General features: G+C 45.5%; 2 protein-coding genes across 2 annotated transcripts in view; both read left to right on the top strand.

Moving 5' to 3' along the window:
• Positions 1-1,069: 1,069 nt before the first annotated feature.
• paqr8 (progestin and adipoQ receptor family member VIII) lies at positions 1,070-11,021 on the top strand. Its single transcript, XM_042218664.1, is given in 6 exon segments — positions 1,070-1,982; positions 1,985-5,659; positions 5,801-5,934; positions 7,553-7,589; positions 9,002-9,074; positions 9,159-11,021. Coding segments are annotated over 2 exon segments (1,062 nt in total). The 5' UTR covers positions 1,070-1,525; the 3' UTR covers positions 2,590-5,659; positions 5,801-5,934; positions 7,553-7,589; positions 9,002-9,074; positions 9,159-11,021.
• znf395b (zinc finger protein 395b) overlaps positions 5,813-20,110 on the top strand; it is a 29,277-nt gene continuing 14,979 nt past the window's right edge. The window contains exons 1-4 of the mRNA XM_014332056.2: positions 5,813-5,934; positions 7,553-7,589; positions 9,002-9,074; positions 17,728-17,919. Coding sequence (XP_014187542.2) covers positions 5,813-5,934; positions 7,553-7,589; positions 9,002-9,074; positions 17,728-17,919 — 424 coding nt within the window. The remainder of the gene's footprint in view (positions 5,935-7,552; positions 7,590-9,001; positions 9,075-17,727; positions 17,920-20,110) is intronic.

Genomic DNA, 20,110 nt, shown 5'->3' with positions numbered 1-20,110 from the left:
GAGAAACCATCATAGACATTATAAAGGTGGGAAACATGGCGCTTGGACTAATAAGTTCAACTAATAACAGCAAATAAGACCTGATTTTGGTTAAAGATGTTGGCCACATAAAGTTGGACATGTGATCACCTCAGGTTACCAGGATACTGTCACATTCTCATTACGTCTGAGTGCAAACCGCATTAGTGCAGTGCGCAGTGCAGAACAGTAGATGGAGACACACGTGCATGTATACGGTATGACTTTGGCCATGATGTGCCTTCAGTCGTTTAAACAATTATTGGCAACTTAATAATAATTAATGATCACAAACAAAAACAATCCAGATAAAAATAATAACAACACGTGTTTTAATAAGTGTGCCGATAAACTGGTCTTCTAATGAGCAGGTGAGTGCAGACACTGCGGGCACACTGAGCTCCGGAGTGTAACAGTCACAGCCCTCAAAGCGTTGGCGACTACATTTGAGGGCGTTTCTGGTCACTTTGACCCCGCCCACCCCTCCGGCCTCTCAGGTCAGTAGTTTGAAGCCTTTTCCCTTCGCCCTGCAGCGTCGGAAACACCTCGTTAAACCAGCATGTGGTAGTTCTCCCCCTGTGTTTGTATGAGAAGAAGCGCTGCTGCACACGTCTTATTCCACCTTCTTGGAGTGACGCGTGAGTCCAGACGGGCAACAGGTGTCCTGTGTTGCAGGTATGTTTCTTTTTTCTGTCGTCATATAAATGCATATATGATGGAAGAAGTGCAGTCTATTTTTTCTGTGTGGCTCACGGAGCTTCTTCGTTTTAATGGTAAAAAAAAAGAGACGTCTTACCCCTCTTTCCCTTTTTTTAATGCGGGGTTACCTTGGACAAACTTGAATGGGCTCCTCACAGAAAGCGGCTCAGGTCAAAAGGCCGTTCAGAAGCTCTAAATGGGTGCCGGTGTTCATGGTCAAGGGGAAACAGAGGGGGGCGCACCCTTTTAGGAGGAGATTCAGAAGCTGCGTTCTGGATGGGCGGGTGTGCGTGCTGTCTGCGGAGGTGCTGGGTTGCTTTGTGACAACATTCCTCCCACCACAGGTGGGTGATGGTTACAGGTTTGACTGCATAGCTGCTTTTCCGGTGCACATGACACAAAAAGAGAAGAATGTCTGGCTTACGTAATTAAAGGTCTCCTGTTGGCCGTTTTTCTTTTGGCGACTGAAAGCTCTTAATTGGAATGTCACAGAAGTCCAAGCCTGGACCAACAGTGGAAACACTGCCACTGCAGCAGCTTGGTTCCAGAGTTTTCCAAACCAGTCTCTGTTGGCATGTTTTTGGCTGGTTTTGTGAGATTTTTGATCCCCTCATCTGTTTTGTTTTGTATCTTATCCCCAGCTTCCTGCCGCTGATCCACATCTAAAAATGTCTTCTGAATGTGACATCAAAGCGCACCGCGTGCTCCTGTGAGGTTTAATTTAACGCGTTGAGTCCTCTGCTTTAAAGCCTGCATTAATCTAATCTCTCCCACAGGGTGCTCTGTCCTCTGGTTCTTCATCATCAAGATGTCGACTGAGGTTTTGCAGCGGCTCAGCACCATAGCACTGAGCACCAAGCACCTGCGTCGTCTCCCTCACCTCTCAGACTTCCTCCCTTTCTCTTTACCGCCGCCCAGCCCCACCGTCACTGCCTCCCAGGTACCCAGCCTGTTCCGGGAACCCTACATCCTGTCAGGATGCCGTCCTGTCCAGCAAGACTGGCGCTGCTACCTCCTCAGCCTCTTCCAGAAACATAATGAGTCCCTGAACGTGTGGACCCACTTGCTGGCCGGTCCTGTCCTGCTGCTCCGCTGGTGGGCCAATGTAGACACCCTGGGGTGCACCTTGGATGACGTTACCTCGCTACCTCTGCTCCTGTTCTTGGTGTCATCTCTCACATATCTGTACCTCAGTGCGGCGGCTCATCTCCTGCAATCTCACTCCGAACGCGCGCACTACTTCTTCTTCTTGGACTACGTGGGTGTGGCCTGTATCAGTATGGGTGCTCGCTCGGCCACTATTTCTACGCGTCTGAGCCAGCGTGGCGAGAACGCGTTGGGGTAATCTTTCTGCCTGGCGCCGCCTTCTTTGGGTGGCTCTCCTGCACGGGTTGCTGTTACGCCAAGTTCAGGTACAGGCGGCCATATCCACCTCAGCGTAAAGTGTGCCAGCTGATCCCCACCGGCCTAGCGTACGTGCTGGATATCAGCCCCGTAGCCCACCGCCTGCTCACTGTCTCCTGGTCACAGGAGCCCTCGCTACCCTTCCACGCTCTCCAGATTGCCTGTTTCCTCTTGTCTGCCCTCTTCTTCTCTTGCTCCATCCCTGAGCCCTTCTTTCCAGGCAACTGTGACTTTGTAGGCCAGGGTCACCAAATCTTCCACGTGCTTCTGTCCCTGTGCACCTTGTCCCAGCTGTAGGCTTTGTTCCAGGACTACGCCCGGCGGAGGGATACAGTGGTGGAGTTATTTGGGGAGCGGCAGTTGTGGTGGGCGTGCGTATCCTTCCCCGTCTTGTTCGTGTGCTGTATCCTGACGGCGCTGATCGCAATGAGGCGTATGAGCAAGGCACTGCAGAGTAAAGACGAGTGAGAGCGCAACGAAGAAAAATCAAAGAGCAAATCATAATTATTTTAATAACAAAACCAAATACATATATTTACTTTTGTCTAAAAGATTCAGATAAAAGACTATCTTATCACGGAAATACTTGAAGAATAAAATACTCTGGAACTTCTTCCGGTCTGGTATATCTGAAGATTTAACTGCTGATTCATGAAAGAAATAGTTGCCATAATTTGCTAAGTACAGCTGAGTGAAGTTTTCCACAGTGAGTCACCCTCCCATGTAACTGGTCACAGAGGCTCAGAGTAATCCAGGAGCACGATAACCTAAAATAGTCTCTGGATGCTGCTGGAAACGTATCGAGAACACAAACATTTGTACTGTAGATCCCGTCCAGAGAAGATCAACTTAACGCGCTTTTGTCCTCGTCTGAAATTCACGTGAGAGACCAGAAACACGATAAACTTTGGAGGTTGTGTGGAGCGGGCTGTGAGCGACGTGTGTTTACAGGCATTACAATGGAAGCTAAACACTATATCTTGTCGACCCTGTTTGTTCCCATTGAGGAAAGTAGGTTATTGTATCTGAGGTTTCGGCCATTCTTTGTTCCGCTACACAGACTGTATGTCGAGCACTTTGAGGCTGCGGCCGCACCTTTTGTATCTATTATGTGAAGAAAGTTTCCCCCTGTGAGAGTTTACGGGACGGCCCAGAATGGGAGCGAGTCAGGCTCCTTTTAAAGGGATACTTCCACATTTTGTGAGGCTCTGCTACTCCAGTTTTATTAGAAAATTCATGCCACCCTCATTACTGTCAGCTTATCTCAAAGAGGAGGGAGTCGACTTTGTCCAAAGGTAACAAAGGTCAGGTTCAGTGAGTCACCACTTTATATGTGGTTGTTTGACTTCTTAGAAAAGGACAGTATGAATGAAAAGTTGCAGTTGTTAACAGGCTTGTGTGCTGGACCCTGGCTGGGTACGGTGGTTTCCTCTTGTTGGGTTACTTTTGAGGTTGAAAGTCCACGTTTAGCAGCAGTGAACAATATTTGATTCCTTACCTGTATTCATTTGATTGTGAGTGCACTGGCTGTCTAGCATGTAGACTTGTCTGTGATAGGTTAGCTGAGCTCTGTCCCAAAGCAGATTCATAAAGACTCGGTGCTGATTTCTCCTTTGGATGGGTCTTTATGTCTGTTCACGTTTCCTGTGCACAGTAAACATGCTCCACATGACAAACTTCACACTGCATCCTTTAAAAGTGCTACTGGGCAGGTTTTGTAGCTCTTGGGCACAACTGGGCCTTTTTCCCAAACGATTCTGAACTTGTTCGATCTTTCTGCTGGAAGTCTCAGGACGAAAGCGATTAAGTATATGTCGTTTGAAATACATAACCTAAATATGTGTCCCAGCAGCCTGTTCATGAGCTCTGTATGCAGAGATTCAATGATGATGAGTAATCTTCTACACTTAGTATTCTTCCAATGGAAGCAAAGAGAGTTATTTGTTTGCTGCATTCGTGGCTATGGTCCAAATACCTGAAATGCTGTGGAAGAGTGGCTGTAGATTTCACTTTGTGTTGCTGAGCATATCTCATGTGAATATCAGCAAAAGGAAAATTGCTGAGAGGTACAGACTGCCTGTTGAGCGGGGCTCCGGGAGGTCATCGTGACAGGATGGGGCTGTTAAACAGGTAATGGGTGTGGGCGCGTTGCTTGGTGTTCGTGTCATTCCTCACAAAGATATGCGAGTCGGGGTGGTGAGGCGAGGACGTGTGGGTGTTGTGCAAGTGCTGGGGAACACCACTGCAATTCTCTGAATACTTGTTTATGTCAAACTTTCATAAAGGTGGCATATCCTGTTTGTGTGTGTGTCAAACTGGATCATATGTGTTGGACAAATGTAGGACCGTCACTCGACTGTACTGGAACCATTAAACACTGTAATTCCACACCATGCTCTGGTTATACTTGCTGCCTAACAGGAAGTACCCGTTCATGTGCGCAACCATTCAGCTGGTCTGATAACTGCTCCAGGAGTTACTCTACGGTATGAGCCCTTAGTCATGAAACTAAGTCTTGACCCTTTTCAAATTAATCTTTGTAATTCCACGAGCACAGCTGAGACTGCAGCCTGCAAAAGCACAATAATCCCTTCAGTCTGGATCCAGGTCCAGACAGTGCTCTGCATTAGAACAAAGATCCTTTTTTTGTCTAATACACCCTTTGTGGGAATAATTTCACCTGCCAGAGCCAATCAGCTGCCGGTACAGTGAGAAACATGGAGAAACTAGCATGTGTGTGTCTTTTTGTGGCTGTTTACAGTATATCCTCTGAAACCCCAGAGTCGACAGGATTATATGAAAAGTCTGATCGCACACATCATCGCATCACTGTTAACGTCTTTGCTGAAAACCTCATATAGGAAATAAGCTGCTTATCTGCTTTATGTACTCTACAGTTGCACTGCAAGCCACTTTGCAACCCCCTCGCCCAAACCACCACCACCTCCTCCTCCTCATGCCTTGACCCTGTCATCATGGTTCTGTGCTGGGATCTTTCCACATATCCCCAGAACAGAGCCATGTCACCGACAAAATACAGCACATTTAAATAACACGTTTCTTGTGCCTGTGGCGGTCCTGAGTTAAAAAACACAAAACACTGTATTACCATAGCTTGAAGATGACTGTATAGTTAAAGTGCGTAAAGATTAGAGGTTGAAGCAGCTGCTGGCCTGTGACCACCTGCAGTGTTTTCTAGGAAACAGCTGCTTTTGTTTATTATCGTTTGTACACTACAGCTTCCTGTATCGATTCATCTATTTTATCTTTTAAATAAGTCAGACAGGAGTTTTCCGATAAAATGCACATTCCAGCTTTTCTGGAATGTGTAGGCATGACAGACGCAAGTGTTATTCAGAGATAATGAACGAGACAATAGGTTGTTTATGGGCTGTGCGAGCACCTCCTTCATAACAGACTGGATAACTGGTCCCTCCCTAACTTGTTTGAATGCTTTGAGCCACATAAAGCAGAGGCAGTTGAATGACTGCGAGCAGCTGGTGACAGTTACAGAGCCAAGCAGCACGCGACGTAAGCTGTGAGCCCTTTAGTTTATTTTGCCTTACAGTGTATAGTTATGGTTCTTTCACAGGAGTTTCACATAGCTAGGATCCACTGTGTGCATGTGAACTTTACTTCACAGCTCCTTTAATGTTGTTGTGTTTTTATTTCTTTATAGGAGACTTCAAGAATGGCTCCAGTTGGGATGGTCGGTGTGCTGGGTTGGTTTTCTCCAGAGGTGGGCGTCATCTCCCTCGTCGCCTTCCTCGTCCTCAGCGTCACTCTTGTGGCTCTTTGTGCCAAGTGTAACAGGTGAGCAATGTGTGCCGATGAAATGGGACATCCATTCGGATGCTTTTGTCTCTTTTCCTGTTGTTTACCTGCTTAAAAAGCTTGGAATATGCTGGGAATTAAAGGAGCCAGGAGCAGAGTCCGGGGACCTGACCAACACAGTCTGGTTTTAGTTGGCTCTCACTTCATTTTCCTGTAGACTTTGCTCACCATTCATCACTCTCCCAAAGCTTGTCAGACCCGATAGCTGGTTTCTGATGAAGGGTGTTGCCCGTTGAAAGAGGAAGACGCAGACAGAAATCACTCTGTGATCTGGCAGCTGCACCAAATGGGCTGGGCTCATAAAGCGTCACTACCCTAATGACCTCGATAAGTGTGTGTGTGTGTGTGTGCGCTCCCTGGCGGGAGTTTTACACACATTAGTGTGTGCATGTGTTTAAACGCCCATCATTGTGGTTTACATGCCAGACATAACAGTGACGAACTGCGAGGCGAAACAACACTCGTATCACCTGCTGCTTTTTCATTTAGAAGAGTTGGACTTGAACAGGAACATCACGATGAGTGGTTGTTTACATAAAGCGTAGCAACAATCTGGCACCAATATAATTTATTGTTTATTGATTGAGTTGTGTACATATGGTCTCACATCCTCACAGGACTGATACATGTGGAAATTTTAGAACGATAGATGATCAGATCAGTGCGTGATCTTAGACAAGCTGCTTTTTAGAAACCCACGAGGCACATCTGGAGAAAGCCTCAACTCCTCGAGACACATTTCAGTGCAGTCGGACGTCTTTGTTCAGTCCCAAAACGTGAGACAGGTCGAGCAGAATCCAGACTCCAGTTTTACCAAAGTACATTAAAGCTTTCACAAATTTGTACCAGCAAGTCCAAATCTGGCCTCAAGTCTTACATTTCCATAGACTGTATATAAAAGATGGGACATCTGCATGGGTGTTTTTGCCATCACTTTCTCTGAAACTGGACATGACGAGAAAAGTCTGGATCTGGATCTGCTAGCAGCGTTTCACTGACACATTGTTAGCCACTGGTATAGTTTTCCATGGTTTTTGTCTTTTCTGACTTGTTCTGTTCTGAGTTGTCGCCACCTGCTGGCTACTAGGAAGAATGCAAGTGTAACAAACTATGAAGGACAATTTTTCTCAAAGCAATCTGAAACCAGTCCGAGTGATTTTGACGTTTTTCCAGAGAAGCTAAATTTCCAATTCATTTTATTCTGATCAAAGTTTTTCATGAGTTTGGCCCGATTCAAGCAGCTAAATGAGGAATGTATCCCGCCCTCAGCTGAGCTTAGCTTTAGCCCTCGTGGTCCAAGCAGCCCTCTCAGATTTGGGGCTGGGCTGTGAGAGCGAGCACACAGCTGTGGACAATGGGACTGGTAAATCTATGCACTTATAAGTCGTGGTCGATATGTTTAATGAAAAGGTAGAAGGAGAGAAAAAAAACGATGACACATGGACAGAGTTTTGAGCCATAAAACAAAAATGGCACATTGGCATGTAAATAGGACTCTGCTCCTTTGTTTGCACTCTGTGTGGATAAGGAACAAATCTACAGCAGCATGCCATCATACGGCTTAATGACCTCCACTTTTCCTTCTTGTCGTTTACAGGAGCAGCAGCAACGCCTATGACGTGAGCGGAGCAGTGGTATGAACTGGCTCTTTGTTCTCTCTCTCCCATCAGTAGAAACTAACTTGCATGCAATACCTGCCACAGTTCATTAGTTTCCAATTATGAGCCATAACTGGCTAATTATGAAGAATCAAAAGGGAGGCAGAGACAGTGATGCTGGCTCATTAGAGCCAGGCTGGGTGGGACAGATGAAAATAATCGATTATGTGACAGAAATCATTTTTGTTTTTATCTGAAATCTCTACAAAAAGACTTTTGCTGCATATGTGGAGCTGAAATAAAGATGCAAGGCAAAAACAAATTCATACCAAAATCCAGAATACTAATGATTACTTTCAGCTGTAGCATTTGCTCCTCTGTTTATTGCATTTGCAGGATGTTACTTAAATGATTAAATGGAAACGTTGATGTTCATTCAAATATAAAAACTTCAAGGACTCCACGCAGCCTTCTCTAGTTTTAACTGAGAAACGTCACAATGAATGCAAACTGGCAGAGACGAACGCAGGGAACAAAACAACAACCAAAAAGTGAATAAAGACTTATTTTAGTTCAGATGAAAGGGAAACAGACGTGCGCTGCCTCCATTTAAAAAGCGAAACAGCTCTTTAAAGTGACGCAGGGAAGCGCTGACCTTTTGTTTCCAATATCACAGCGCTGTCTCTGCAGATTAAGACTGACCGCTGCTGTGCAGTGTCAGGAAGAGATTAAGATTATTAAGGCTTTTTATATGTTCGTGAGAGTTACCTGCAAAACCCTGATTGGATTAGGATGTTTCAAAAAACAATCTCAGTATGCTGCAGTGAGCTTAGACAAACACATTAAACCGTGGATATGTGCTGATGTGTTGGAGGGCCGGCTGTCAGCAGAAGTGCAGAGGCAACGAGGCACAAAAGGGCAAAATAACCAAATTAGCGCTTCATTTTAAACCACCCAAATTTACCATGAAAGGTCAAGCAACCATAATACCACCACGACCACTGACTCGCTGTGACAGCCGCAGACGTCTGCGAGGGGAAAGCTCTTTTGTTGCTACGCTGTGGCCAGTAATCTTACTTTGTGAGCGTCGACAGTGAATTCCACTGAGTCGACCACGAGCTCCTCTTAGACCAAAGTCTTCCAGGGACGAGTGCGAGGCCGTCCGTCCACCAGCTGGACTCGGTTTCTCTCACACGCTCCTTCTGTCGGGACTTTGGTTTCGTTTTTGTTAAATAAATAAAGACGGGGTGTTGTTCGTTTCGCGTTGTTTAAATCATTTGGGAACCTGGTAAGGACCACGTGATTTTTCTTACATGTTTTTATGGCACAAGATAAAACGTTAAAAATTTCCAGAGTGCAAAAATGCCAGCTCACTTCCTGGTTTCAGGACTCATTCCTACAGCACTCTATGTCCTTGTTGTCCTAACTCTGGTCCTGCTCCATCACAGTATGTTGATGGAAGAGGAGGAGGAGGAGGAGGATCCAATGGAACAACTGCCACACAGTCGGGAAATGCGTCCGGTGAGTTCACCACAGATTAAGACATTTCTGTTGCATGTAAATGAACATTTGCACTTAGATTTTCTTATCTGATTTTTTTCCCAGACCTAGATTCTTCAGGCTCCACATGGAGAAACCACAAAAACATGCCTCCACACACACTCTCGACACAGAGGCCGAAAGCAGGAACAAATTAAACAATCAGTTATACTCCTGAACACTAACCCCAACCACACAACACACCCCAGAAAACAGAAGCTCCCAAGAATCCGGAGGAGGGACAAATCATCCACAACATCCCGCTGCAAAGAAACCCCAGTTTCCCACACTTGATCATATCCCAAATGCACAGATGGACGGGAAAAGAAGAGGAAGGGTAGGAGGGAAAGTTGGCTCTGTCCTGTGCCAGCTCGAGCTACCATCCATACCTCGTCTTTAACAAATCAGACCTTCACTTATTTGGATGCTGTTTAATTTCCTATAGTCTTCATTATGGAAGCCTTTGTAGAAGTCTGGATTCTGTAAGCTGAACTTTCCTGTCTTTGCCTTTAGTACGTCCACTCATCACATAGAAAATATAAGCAGTTATCTGAACTGATTTACTGTGAGAGTGGTAAAATCGAAAACTCTTGAAGCTGAGAAATTAAAGCAGTCCGTCACAGGCGTATCTATCAAGTCTTTGAGCTTATTTCACTCTGACTGGTGCTCACTGGTGTTAATTTCAATAGCTGTCATGTGTGTTTAGCTTCAGAGTAAGCTGGGAAATTACACCTGCAGTGTGTTAACTACACTCAGAACAGGGAAACGACCAAATCATGTAATTGTTATGAAGCTCTTTTCTGATTGGTTTAAATAAGTGTCACCTGTAGGTTTGTTTTTTTTTATTACAGATCGTATTTTATCAGTTTTAAAATGTGCTGTCTCATTGGCGCTAAGAAGATTGAAATCATATGTGTCCACAGATTCTCATGCTAAGGCTAAAGATTCACCAAGCCTTACAAAACGCCCGCTAAAGCTAATAACAGATTATATCACATTTACTTCATCTCGGGGTTCAGGGTGCTTGCCTTATTTCTGGGCCTGGTCTGGTCTTCAGCAGTGGGATGAGAAAGACGGCTCGAGTCGTTCTCTTGGGGACGCTTCACACTGTTACGATAGCTACACAGCTGTCTGTGGTTCAGGCTCTGCTGCTGCTGGATATTTTTGGCTTTTAGCTAGCTAGCTATCTAGTGAGTATGTAAAAATATTTGAGTGAGTCCACAGTGTCAAAGAAGTCTATGGCCAAACCAGCCAAGTTTGTGTTTGAATATCAGCATAAGCAGGTTCGTTAGGGGGCGTGTACATCTTTGAGTCAGACATGGCTGATTAAGCTCAAATTAGTGTTAACCATTTCCTCTCACTTCCTTATTCTAAGCCAGGGGTGGGCAATCTCAGTCCACGAGGGCCGGTGTCCCTGCAGGTTTTATCTGCAGGTTTTAGCTAGGACACTGTTATTCTTCTTTAAATCTGTGCTAATATTGTTGCTAGCTATTTTTAAATGAGTGCTGAAGATTTTAGGGTCAGAGTCACAAATGATGAAAAATATAAAGTGACTTTTTTTTCTCTATGCAGATGTTGACACATGTTGTGATAAGAAGGACTTTTCTCACCTCGTGTTTCTGTTTTCATTTATACTTTCATAGCTCTGCTCCTCTGCTTAGCCGATGACTCGCAGCATTACTGGCTCTGTGAACAAAGCGGGTGATATGATTGGAGTGGAGTCTGCATTTGCAGACGATTTAATGTGAACCAAAGGTCACAACATCTCAAAGCAGGGTGGAGTTATCATTCTTGTAATGCCTGCTGTCACACCATCCTTTACCATGTAAATCCACTCAAGTGTTCAAATGACACACACCCTAGTGAGGCAGCACCGGCATAACTGATAATGCTTATCTTAGCACTGTACATTAAAGGTGTGGAAAACTGTTTTGTCCGATCATTATTACAAACAACGCGCTCTTAATTGTCTGCTTGGGGTTTGAAAATGTAAGTTATACATGCTGGGATGTTTTGGTCACTGGTGTGAAGTGGGGAGGGCTCAGCAGGAGACACTGATGTCGAATACTTCCACCAGGGGTGGGCAACTCCAGGCCTCGAGGGACGGTGTCCTGCAGGTTTTAGATCTCACCCTGGATCAACACACTTGAATGAAATGATTAGTTCAATCTTCGGCAACAAAAGGTCAGGCATTGATCCACATGAGGAGGAACCCGGGACCCACTGTGGAGCATAAGGGTGGTACTGGGTCTGAAGATTGACCAGAAACATGCACAGTAGCCCACTGGAGTTCTGGCAGAGCTCCCCCTGTTCTTCTTTGCACAAAGGAGTAGTTACTGATCATGTTCCTGGGTTGATGCCTTTCTACAGCTGTGACCACTCATGTAATGGCCCATCTATTGCTATCTTGTCCACACTCTTGCTGTGAGACATGGCAAACCTTCTTCCAATGGCATGTATGGCTGCGCCATCCTGGCACATTGCTGCTGGTCTTTTCCTGCATGCATGCTCCTTAACCCTTCCTGGAGATACTTGAATATTCAAAATTTCAACCCCAGAGTTTGATTTTTTATTACATTCTTTAGTTTTGTGACGTTTCTCAAAAGTGTTCATTACTGTGTTGTAAATCAAGTCGCCATGCTTCATACAATGCTTCAGCATGCAATAGGACTGAGCAGCTGAGCCTGTGTTTACAATGTAGTTCTAATATGCCGTTTATTATGTGCATCACTCACCCTGGTGTGGAGACTTGGGTGGAGCGTCAGAGATACAGAGCTACATCTCATATATCATCACCTCTGTAATTCTCGCTCTCTTTGGCCACGGCTCCGTGGAGCAGGCACAGGTGGGGGTGTGGCTTCTTTGTGCAGCAGGGTGCATTTTTAAAACATTCCATGTGACAGGCCAGGCCACCGGTGCAATCCTCAGCGCATAATTTATGATCAGAAGATTTAAAATACAATCATTTACAAAATATTAGCAATCTGTCAAGTCAGTTTTATTCATATAGCACATTTAAAAGACATCAAGTGTCGGCCAAAGGGCTGCACGGAGGGATAATATAATCCAATACAAAAGAATTGAAGTAGATAAGATAAAAAACATTGTAAGACATATATATATATATATACACACACACACACATATATATATATATATGTATATATATGTATATATATATACACACATATATATATATATATGTGTATATATATATATGTATATATATATATGATACTCCTATATATATGTACAAAGCTGGACTGAAAGACAGCACAGAGGCACTAATCATGGCAGCACAAGAACAAGCTCTGAGCACAAGATCCATAGAGGCTGGGGTCTATCACACCAGGCAAGACCCCAGGTGCAGGCTGTGTAAAGATGCCCCAGAGACAATCCAGCACATAACAGCAGGGTGCAAGATGCTAGCAGGCAAGGCATACATGGAACGCCATAACCAAGTGGCCGGCATAGTGTACAGGAACATCTGTGCCGAGTATAACCTGGAAGTCCCGAGGTCAAAATGGGAGATGCCCCCAAGGGTGGTGGAGAATGACCGAGCTAAGATCCTGTGGGACTTCCAGATACAGACGGACAAAATGGTGGTGGCTAACCAACCGGACATAGTGGTGGTAGACAAACAGAAGAAGACGGCCGTAGTGATCGATGTAGCGGTTCCGAATGACAGCAATATCAGGAAGAAGGAACACGAGAAGCTGGAGAAATACCAAGGGCTCAGAGAAGAGCTCGAGAGGATGTGGAGGGTGAAGGTAACGGTGGTCCCCGTGGTAATCGGAGCACTAGGTGCGGTGACTCCCAAGCTAGGCGAGTGGCTCCAGCAGATCCCGGGAATAACATCGGAGATCTCTGTCCAGAAGAGCGCAGTCCTGGGAACAGCTAAGATACTGCGCAGGACCCTCAAGCTCCCAGGCCTCTGGTAGAGGACCCGAGCTTGAAGGATAAACCGCCCGCAGGGGCGTGCTGGGTGTTATATATTAGGGGTGCAACGATACTCGTATCGATATTGAACCGTTCGATACAGTGCTTTCGGTTCGGTACGCATATGTATCGAACAATACAAAATTTTTAATTTATTTTATCAACTTTTCTTCTGACGATGCTGTCTGTGTTGAGCGCTCAGTGGATCTGCGTCGACTACTCCGCCTAGGCTGCACTGTCGAGCGCAGATCCACTGAGCGCAGCGCAAGCTAGCAAGACAGAAGCTAAGCTCGTTGCAACATGGCAAATTGAACCTCCCCACCCTCATTCAGATCTGGCGTTTGGAACTATTTTGGTTTTCATGTGACGTATGACCCTGAAGGTAAGCCGTCATGGACAAAGTAAAACAGTATGTTGGATGTGCCACGCAATGCTCAATTACATGGGTGGGAACTAGTGTGTTAGCGCAGTTAGCTCGTTAACGTGTTGGCCGTCCAGCCCCACGCACGGGGCGATCCGCGGTAGCTCGTTAACGGAGATTTGCCGTGTTGTGGCGTTAACGTCATTTCAGATTAACGCTGACAGCACTAGTGGGAACACAACGAATATGACTGCACATTTACTCCGACATCATCCTAGTGCAAAGACAAGTGGAAGCAGACAAAAACAACAAGCATGCATGCTACAAACTTTACCCGAGTCATTTAGACAGCCGTTAGCACATGATTCTCCTTATGGGGACCTGATATGTTTAATATGCTGCTGAGAATATAGCCCAGAAGAAGCGTATAGTATAGCTTTTATTTTGGAAAGAGCCATTTCTCTGTAATAAACTCTCTTTTCCAAAGATGAGTGATTTCTCGATCAGATAGATTTATTTTTTTTATTACTTTGTTGTTTCAGCAACATTAAATTTAAAAACTGTACTTTTGAGTTAAAATATATATTTATAATTTTAATAAATGACAAATTAAAAAGCATGAACATTTTTTTGTATCGAAAAAATATCGAACTGTGACACCAAAGTATCGAACCGAACCGTGAATTTTGTGTATCGTTGCACCCTACATATATATATATATATATATATAATTAATATATATAATATAATATAAAATATATATATATATATATTACTACTCATATACACTGTTTGTAGAAATATATATGTACATGCACATATGCACAAGAACATAAAATATGTGTATACCATCAACACGTACGCCCTGCCCGTGATCAGGTACCCTGCTGGGGTAATAGGCTGGCCAAAGGAGGAGATAGAAGCCACTGACATAAAGACAAGAAAGCTCCTTACCATGCATGGAGGGTTTCACCCCAAGTCCAGCACCCTGAGGCTGTACGCTAAGCGGAAGGAAGGGGGCCGGGGACTGGTGAGTGTCAGCACCACAGTCCAGGATGAGACAACGAACATCCAAGAATACATTGGGAAGATGGCCCCAACTGACCGAGTGCTCAGTGAATACCTCAGGCAGCAGAAACCCAAGAAAGAGGAGGGAGACGAGGAACCATCATGGAAGGACAGGCCCCTGCACGGTATGTACCACCGGCAGATAGAGGAGGTGGCTGATATCCAGAAATCCTACCAGTGGCTGGACAAAGCTGGACTGAAAGACAGCACAGAGGCACTAATCATGGCAGCACAAGAACAAGCTCTGAGTACAAGATCCATAGAGGCTGGGGTCTATCACACCAGGCAAGACCCCAGGTGCAGGCTGTGTAAAGATGCCCCAGAGACAATCCAGCACATAACAGCAGGGTGCAAGATGCTAGCAGGCAAGGCATACATGGAACGCCATAACCAAGTGGCCGGCATAGTGTACAGGAACATCTGTGCCGAGTATAACCTGGAAGTCCCGAGGTCAAAATGGGAGATGCCCCCAAGGGTGGTGGAGAATGACCGAGCTAAGATCCTGTGGGACTTCCAGATACAGACGGACAAAATGGTGGTGGCTAACCAACCGGACATAGTGGTGGTAGACAAACAGAAGAAGACGGCCGTAGTGATCGATGTAGCGGTTCCGAATGACAGCAATATCAGGAAGAAGGAACACGAGAAGCTGGAGAAATACCAAGGGCTCAGAGAAGAGCTCGAGAGGATGTGGAGGGTGAAGGTAACGGTGGTCCCCGTGGTAATCGGAGCACTAGGTGCGGTGACTCCCAAGCTAGGCGAGTGGCTCCAGCAGATCCCGGGAATAACATCGGAGATCTCTGTCCAGAAGAGCGCAGTCCTGGGAACAGCTAAGATACTGCGCAGGACCCTCAAGCTCCCAGGCCTCTGGTAGAGGACCCGAGCTTGAAGGATAAACCGCCCGCAGGGGCGTGCTGGGTGTTTTAACTATGTTAGACGTATGTTAGACTACACGCCTTTGGAGCAGAGGATCGCAAGTTCGATTCCTGCCTGGGGCGTCTGTATCCAGTAAGGGTCCTAAGGCTAGACCCCCTATGCTAAGCGAGCCTACCGCAGACATGAGCGAGACAGATAAATATGAAGGCATGCCGGCTCGGACGTCGCCCGGATCAACAAGGTCCGCGTCAGGTGTTGAGGAACCAGGGCACCCTGACGAAAAGTGGGCTACTGGAACAAGAAGGCATCGGTGGGCAAGAGACGAAAACAGGGCGTTGTTGGAATGCTACTACGCAAGTAACCCCGGCGGAAGGGGCTACATGAATAGGATGACGGACCTATGGATTCTTCGATACCCAACATCCACAATGACGGCGAAACAACTAGTAGCTCAGTGTTCCAACATTCGAAAGAAGGGACTGCTCTCACAGCTAGAGATTGACGAGGTACAACACAAATGCTATGGCAAGGAGGAGTCAGGACGCCAGGTCAGGGGGGAGATATCTATATATAGATTGTAATAATCTTATATATAATATATATATATATATATATATATATTACTCTCATATACACTTGTTTGTAGAAATATATATGTACATGCACATATGCACAAGAACATAAAATATGTGTATACATATACACATGCATACATCATCCAATGAGATAAAAGACCAGAATCACTAAAACTGAATGGTGTCAGAGGTAGGTAGGAGAGAAAAAGGTAGGTCATCAAATTTGATTTGAAGATTTCCAAAGAGGAAGAGGATTTTATAAAAGAGGGAGAACTGTTCCAGAGTCTTGGAGCGGCGATGGAGAAAGCCCCGTCACCTCTGGATTTTAATCTGGCGGCCAAAAAAGGAAGATGGCAGGTATGGTAAACATTACAGGATCAGAGTGTTGGCATTTTCATCTGCTAGCATGGCAGAAGTAGCCTTCATTGTCTGCTACCATTGTGTTAAATAGAGGATGTCTCATTTTGGGATGACCTGATATTTCAACCAGTTTGCAGACTCTGCTACCACCTACTGACTCCTACGTTTTCTCCCTGACTACAACTCTTAGATTATCTATTGCACAGCAGCACAGTGTTAAAATCCTGCTGCTCTAATTGTTCACTCAGTAGGTCCTGCTATGTAACCTGGCACTGTTCGTCTGTTTTGATCTCCCTAACCAGGAGAGGCAGTTGCCAGCGGCCTTTGAAGGGAACACAGTGGCATTAGTGGCTGAAATAAAGCGGGGAAGGAATTCTGTGTGGTTTAGGAATCATATTGGGACTATAGGATTGGGTTACTCTCTCTGTGACAGTGTAGGCGCTCAGACCCTAAAATCCCTGCTGACTGGATGTCTGGTGGAGAGGGTGCAGACAGCCGACACTAATCCGGCCTCTCAAACACACAGAAACAATCACACACACACACACAAAGGCAAGGGGATCTGCAGCACACGCTTAAAACACACATGTAAGTCCTGTTTGATCTGTATCCAGGCACTTTGTCATGTGAAGCTGGTGGCTGATACGCTGCGTGCATTTTCAGCTTCTTTCATTTGAATAAACAGTAAGTGGGGGATCTGATCACCGGGCTGTGCTACACGTCCAGCGTGGAATCATAGCAGCTAACATCCAAACACAACATCCATATGGAGACATTTTAGTTCATGGGCCACATGCAGCACCATTTCATCCTAAGTGGGTCGGATCAATAAAAGACAAAAGATGTGCTTGTTTAAAAAAAATAAATCTAAAATTCACATCTTGGACATGTAACGTGTATTTAACCAACCATTTACAAATCGATGCCGTGTGACGGCTCTGCTTTTCCACATAACTGTAATTATAACTGACTCTGGGCCTCTACATGAAATGAAGAGTTACTTAAAAGTGACGGGACCCTTTCAAACCCTGACCTGGCAACACTGTCTCCTGCAAACACCTGAATAGTGAACAGTGTTTGTCAATCTCTGCAAAGCCTTCCAGTGGAGTCTTTGCTGGTCCGGATACGGCCCGCGGGCCATATGTTTGACACAACTGATTGATAACAGATAGTCTGCCAGTGTGACCTCCTGGTTTATGGAATATATGATCATCATTTTTTTATATTTAAGATTTGCATCTTGGTACAGTGCAGAGTAATTACATAAAAGTAGACTATAATTGCTTTTAAAAAAAAAAAACATTTTTAAGGACGGGATCCGTTTGTGGTGCTCATGTTGAGACGCAGCAGATTTGTGTGCTCCGGACAGACAGACAGACAGAGATTGGATGATGACGATGATGATGCTCTGGTAACCCCTCACCTAGATCATCCTTTTGTGCACGGCGCGCTGCAGGCTCATATCTCTGCGCTCTTGCCCAGCTGTCACCCCCGGCATTGGTCCACCGAGCAGACACACGTAGGCGCGTATCCGACCGACCCAACCCCCCTTTCCTCCGGCAGACCGACGAGCCCGGCGAGCGGCAGGACTACCAGGCAGCGACGACCCGCAGCTGCAGCTCTGAGCGGAGTACTTCCCCCCGACGGAGTGAGTAAAACGCGCTGTTTTTAGAAGCGGAGAGGCTGTTTTGCTCTGCAGAAAACAGCCAACATACAGTTTTGTGTGTGTGCACCGGGTAAGCCGCGGGAGGGGGAGGGGGGTCTCTCCGGATTCCAGTCTGCGTTGCCGGGTGGAGATCAGTCGTGTAATTGCGGGATCATAAAATGCGACTTGTTTTTCTATGACGCATCTTTTTTAGTCCCAAATAGGCGACACGTTCAGCTGGAAGCGCGGCTGTTGTTCCATCTGCGGCGTTAGCGTCGTTTGCGTGCGGCTGCACGCGCCCGGGGTTTTTAAGGTTTTACTGCCTTGCAATATAATGCATGGAAACTACACGAACTTAATACGACTGCAGAAATAGCCTCATTTATTGTGTTTTTGGCGTGTTGTTGTTTTCACGTCACTGTTTGTGCGTTCCAGCCTGAAATTCATCGCTGCACCAAATGTCTCGCGTGTAACCAGGATCATCACGCCGTGCTTTTACGTGACTTTGCGTTGGAAACGAGTTTAATCTCGGCTGTGCTCTGTGGTCCGGCTCAGTCCCTCCCGGCGAAACTCGTGTCTGAACACGTTGTTGGAACGGGGGTGTGTTCCTGAAAGCCCCGGCTCAGCCAATCAGCGGCGGCGGCACTCCCACACGGTGCCGCTTGTTTACTACTGAAACTTGGCGCTGATTGGTGAAAAGGTGGGGGAAATCGGGCTTTGTGCTGCGTTTGGGTGCACAGAAAAGAATGGGAGAAATGACTCGTGTCCCCGCAGAATCCCTTTGGTGCAGGTTTCTAAGCAGTAAATAACTTTTACATGCAAGTGAATAAAGAAATATCCAGTTCTTTAAATAATTCAAGAATTTCTTTTTGATAAGATAAGATAAGATAAGATAACCTTTATTAGTCCCACACGTGGGAAATTTGTTTTGTGAAATATGATGCATGATGAAACTGTATACCGTTTAAGCACCGCTTCTTTTATGTTATTATTGTACGTTGTTTTGCTTGTTTCTTCTTCTTTTATACCAGTTCATATATCTCAAATAAGAAAGTTGCCACCAGCTTCTGTATATGAATATTTGATCCTAATAAGCTAAAAGCTTAACGTGTTCATCTGAAAAGCGATAACAGAACCAGGTGACACTTTTGCACCTCAGTCTGGGAACCTTTGGCTCTCATGGTTCAGTTATCGCACTGCTGAGTGTTGCGTGGGTCAGATGTGGCCCAGTTACAATTCAGATTCAATCCGAGCAATTCAAATTCAAATTTAACTTATTCAAATTCAGTTTCTGGTGGCACAGATTTCTGCCCATAGTCTGCCCCAACATTTAGTGCTGTGAAAAAAGTCTGAATCACGGAGTAATTCAATTCAATTTTATTTATACAGCGCCAACTCACAACAAAAGTCACCTCAAGGCGCTTTATATTGTACAGTAGATCGTACAATAATAGATACAAAGAAAACCCAACCATCATATGACCCCCTATGAGCAGCACTTTGGCGACAGTGGGAAGGAAAAACTCCCTTTTAACAGGAAGAAACCTCCGGCAGAACCAGGCTCAGGGAGGGGCGGGGCCATCTGCTGTCGATTCCGGTTGGGGTGAGAGAAGGAAGACAGGATAAAGACATGCTGTGGAAGAGAGACAGAGGTTAATAACAGATATGATTCAATGCAGAGAGGTCTGTTAACACATAGTGAGTGAGAAAGGTGACTGGAAAGGAAAAACTCAATGCATCATGGGAATCCCCGGCAGCCTACTCTATTGCAGCATAACTAAGGGAGGATTCAGGGTCACCTGGTCCAGCCCTAACTATATGCTTTAGCAAAAAGGAAAGTTTTGAAGCCTAATCTTAGAAAGTAGAGATAGTGTCTGTCTCCCGAATCCAAACTGGAAGCTGGTTCCACAGAAGAGGGGCCTGAAAACTGAAGGCTCTCCTCCCATTCTACTTTTAAATACTCTAGGAACAACAAGTAGGCCTGCAGAGCGAGAGCGAAGTGCTCTAATAGGGTGATATGGTACTACAAGGTCATTAAGATAAGATGGGGCCTGATTATTTAAGACCTTGTATGTGAGGAGCAGGATTTTGATCAATTCTGGATTTAACAGGAAGCCAAAACAGGAGAAATCTGCTCTCTCTTTCTAGTCCCTGTCAGGACTCTTGCTGCAGCATTTTGGATTAGCTGAAGGCT

The sequence above is a fragment of the Haplochromis burtoni genome, unplaced genomic scaffold (genome assembly GCF_018398535.1).
Source record: "Haplochromis burtoni strain Fernald_Lab_line unplaced genomic scaffold, NCSU_Asbu1 Contig_22, whole genome shotgun sequence".
Classification (NCBI taxonomy): Eukaryota; Metazoa; Chordata; class Actinopteri; order Cichliformes; family Cichlidae; genus Haplochromis; species Haplochromis burtoni.
Note: the sequence above shows the minus strand (reverse complement) of the source record. Positions and strands in the feature narration are given on the sequence as shown.